The following is a 4,310-nucleotide window of genomic DNA, read 5'->3' on the forward strand; positions in this document are numbered from 1 at the left end:
TCGTAGTATATTTGTACCTTTCTCTCTCTCGTATTTATGATTTTGAATTCGTTTCTGTCTCCGTGGACCACGCTCTCGGCTTTTTGTCGATTCGCGAGGAGAGATTCCTTCACTCTGTGCACCAAAACCCTAACCCTAGATTCCCTTTCGTCCTCCTCCTCCTCCTCCTCGTTGCTCCAAAACCCTAACGCTAACCCTAGCCCTAGCCCTAGCCCTAGCCCTAGATCCTTGATGAGCCCTATCTGGAGCCATGCACAAGCTCTGGCGCGGAAGCTCGAGCCTCGGCAACCCCGCCGCCGCGTGGATTGACGCGAAGGTCCCGCTCCTCCGCCTCCTCCCTCCGCTTCTCCTCCCCCACCTCCCCACTTCCGCCGCTCCGCGCCCCCCAAAACCCTAACCCCCTCCTCCGTCGCGCCTTCCTCGCCGGGGCGCCCCGCCGCCCCCCGTCGCCGGTCTCCTCCTGGCTCCCCGGCAGCGACCGGAGGGGCTTCGCGGCGGCCGAAGCTGCTAGAAACCGCGAGAAAGTCGGGAGCTTGGGGAAGGACGATGGGGCAGCGCAGGAGGAGGAGGGAGAAGAGGAGGAGGAGAAGAGAAGTAGAGCACCACCACAGAGAGTGGCGGAGAGGAGGCAGAGAGGGGGCGGAGGGGTGAGCGCTCCGCCGGTGGGGAGCCTCGAGCTCTTGGCGATTCCCGGCGTCGGCCCTCGGAATCTGCAGAAGCTGGTGGATAAGGGGTTTCAAGGCGTGGCCCAGCTCAAACAGCTTTATAGGGACAAGGTAAATGGATTTATATGCATTTAGATTATCGAATTTAATGTTTAACACAATTTGGGTTGTTCTGTTCGGTTTGCTTGCAGTTCTGTGTTTATAATTTGTAAAATATGTAACTTCTTATTGGATTAATCTGTATCACTTGTGGAATGTATTGAATTAGATTCGCCTCTTCATAGATAAAGCTCCGTATACGGGAACTAGATCAATGTGATTGCAATACTTTGTGTTATTTGAATGGGCAATTACTCCAAGCATAGTATCATCTTATTAGCTATTAGTATATGAAATCTGTTTGTTCAAAGCATTTCGTACTTACATCGTATTGTTCGTCATTTGAAATCCTTGAAATGGACAATTTGCAAGTAGGCTTTCTTTTGTATGATATACTCTTGCATTATGGTTCTTGCATTATAATGTCTTTCTTTTATTTGTGAGAGGATTGTAGTTCTTTGGTGAGTCCAGCGAGAAGATGGTCGAATACTTAAAGAGTTCGGTAGGTATTATCCATAAGAACCACGCCGAGAGTATAACCACCTTCATCAAAGAAAGCGTGGATAAGGAGCTGAGAGAGGAGGACACTCAATCTGATTCGAAGCTCTCGCGGAAGAAAAGGCTCACATTTTGTGTTGAAGGGAATATTAGTGTCGGAAAGACAACCTTTCTTCAAAGGATAGCTAACGAGACCCTCGAACTCCGTGATCTTGTAGAAATAGTACCGGAGCCTATTGCCAAGTGGCAAGACGTGGGCCCGGACCACTTCAATATATTGGATGCATTTTATGCTGAGCCGCAGAGGTATGCCTACACTTTCCAGAATTACGTGTTCGTGACGAGGGTCATGCAGGAAAGGGAATCGGCTGGTGGAGTAAAGCCTCTCAGGCTGATGGAACGAAGTGTTTTCAGCGATAGAATGGTAGGATCATTTTTTAGATTATAAATTTATAGTTATAACTTATTTACAGTTGTTTTTTATCCATATGTTGATAAATACTTTTCAGGAATTTACATATGATGTGCAAAATACTTTTAGGAATTTATATATAGGAAGCAAAGTAGATGCACATCCTGTATGAAATGTGTATCATATTTGCCTACACGCTTTTTCGCATTGGCACAGTAAATGATGTTACTTAACCAGGTTTAGCCACATTTAGGTCTAACTGGAGACTGTAATGAGAAATCTTCTGTTAGGAAGTGGCATTTTTCTCTGAGGGGTATTTGCAATTTTATTCTGAACATTTAAAGGGTATTGTTGCAAAAAAAAAAGAAGAAAAGATATAGACTTTCTGATATTCTTTTACGGATAGTTTGACCGCAGGGGCATAATTATATATGTTGGCTATTTTAAAGGGCATATGCAGAAATACCAAACTTTGAGCGCCAAATGCGCAAATGCAGATTTTTTTTAATGCTGTATGTTTATGCAAAAATCCAGTACTTCGATATTTGACTCTAGCCATCTATTGTGCTGCACAATAGGTATTTGTCCGTGCTGTTTATGAAGCTAATTGGATGAATGAGATGGAAATTAGCATTTACGACTCATGGTTCGACCCTGTTGTGTCTTGTCTTCCGGGCCTTATACCTGATGGATTCATTTATCTGAGGGCTAGCCCTGATACTTGCCACAAGAGGATGATGCTTCGTAAGAGAGCAGAAGAAGGTGGCGTCTCATTGGACTACTTGCGCGGCTTGCATGAGAAACACGAGAGCTGGCTATTTCCCACTAAACGTGGAAATCATGGTGTATTGTCAGTTAGTCAGTTGCCCCTTCATATGGATAACTCCTTACATCCTGATATAAGAGATCGTGTATTTTACTTAGAAGGAGACCATATGCATTCAAGTATCCAAAAGGTAATATTGGCATGCTCATCTTCTTCTAGGATCTTTAATGTGCATTTGCCTTAAGGTTAGGGTTGAAGCTCTTTTATTTGTGCTTAGGTTCCTGCTTTGGTGCTGGATTGTGAACCCAATATTGATTTCAGCAAAGATGTTGAAGCGAAAAGGGAGTAAGTTTTTGCTTCTCATGAACACAATGTGCAAACTTGATAAATAGTATTATGTGCTATCTTGATTTTGCTCCTTATTTTAGCCAAGCATTTTCATCACACTTTAGGGCAAGCTTAATAAGTACAAATTTACTCGGGGAGATCGTAGATCAAGATATATGTAATGATTCTAGTATAAAGGTTATGTAAGTGACAAGCATGATACGTGGCAGATTTTCCATAATGGAGTCATTTTCTGTGTCCGATCTTGCATGCCGTATAGCTTGGTGTTGCTCACTTTTGATTGATTAACGGCAATCAATCTGAAAATCTCGTTATTTTTTCACATTTAGGGGTTCATCGTTACCCCATCCATGAGAGTTAATGCTCTATATATGTACTCGTCATTTGTACTGCACTCCACAAGGTATTCCTAGTAATTCTTTGTTTCCACTGTATCAGCCAAAAGATCCGAGCCAGCTCTGCTTCTTGATTGGTCTATTCATGTACAGAACATTCACATTTCACTCGTTCTTCTTATGAAGCAGAATTTTATATATGATTTTGTCACGCTTTCATTTCCTCATCATCTTCTCTTTTGCTGAATAATTCCTCTCTTTCTCTCTCTCTCTCTCTCTTCCATTCAAGGTATGCTCGCCAAGTTGCAGAGTTCTTCGAGTTTGTGAAGAAAAGGAAGGAAGCTTCAACCGAAGAAAGTGCTTCTGACGGAAAAGCTAAAGGCCAACAAATAGTGCTTCCTAACAGCAGTGGTTTGTGGGTACCAGATCACAATCACTTTCCTGAATCTGCCCTAAAATCTCTGGATTTCAGACGAGCCATGTCTTTCCTTTCCGGTTAGCAACCATTTCGTCCCCGCCTGGAATCGAGGTGAAGCATCTGTCAATTACATGAATTTGTCTTGTTGCAACTTAGCCTGTTAGCCGTCTCCAGTTTCATCCATCGAGAGCTAATTTTAGCTCGTCGATGTGAAGCTTGGTATGATGGAATTGCTGCTAACTCTGTAAATGTGTCTGATCTTTAGTTTGTATGTACATGTTCCGGTAGCTGTGTGATAGTTCTTCTAACGGTCGAAATGTGTTGGAAATGGCCCTCTTTGTAACGTCGACTTACTATTTCGTATCGTTAAATGGGTAATGATCTTTGTTCCCCTGCTTGACATTCAAGCACTTGGCAGATAGGTCCCTTGACATTTTACTATTCGTCGTTTAAGCCTCATTCGTAACTGAAACATTGCGAGTGAGTTTACAAGTTTCTTTTACTAATACATGGTGTTTTCATCAACTTGTCCTCGCCTCGCGTTGTACAAAATTTTTGTAACATCAGGACAAAATAGCCGTAGATGTACGAATGTCGGGACGGAAAATCGGTAATTGCTCAAATGTTAGGGTGTTTGTTTTGCACTGGGGGCTTGAGAATCATCAGGTTTTTGATATTCAGGTACTGTTGTCAGAATAAAATTAGGGTTTTGTCACAATTTTACCTCAACAAATTGAGCTCTCTGTTTTGTGTGCGTGTGTGTGCGTGT

The 4,310-nt window shown here is 43.0% G+C and overlaps 1 protein-coding gene across 1 annotated transcript; it reads left to right on the forward strand.

The window, feature by feature from the left end:
• Positions 337-3,948, forward strand: LOC109720227 (the record flags this gene model as incomplete). Its single annotated transcript, XM_020247187.1, is given in 5 exon segments — positions 337-776; positions 1,219-1,686; positions 2,253-2,630; positions 2,718-2,785; positions 3,413-3,948. Coding segments are annotated over 5 exon segments (1,565 nt in total), but the record flags the coding sequence as incomplete, so codon positions are not given.

The sequence above is a fragment of the Ananas comosus genome, linkage group 1, assembly GCF_001540865.1.
Source record: "Ananas comosus cultivar F153 linkage group 1, ASM154086v1, whole genome shotgun sequence".
In the NCBI taxonomy this organism is placed as follows: Eukaryota; Viridiplantae; Streptophyta; class Magnoliopsida; order Poales; family Bromeliaceae; genus Ananas; species Ananas comosus.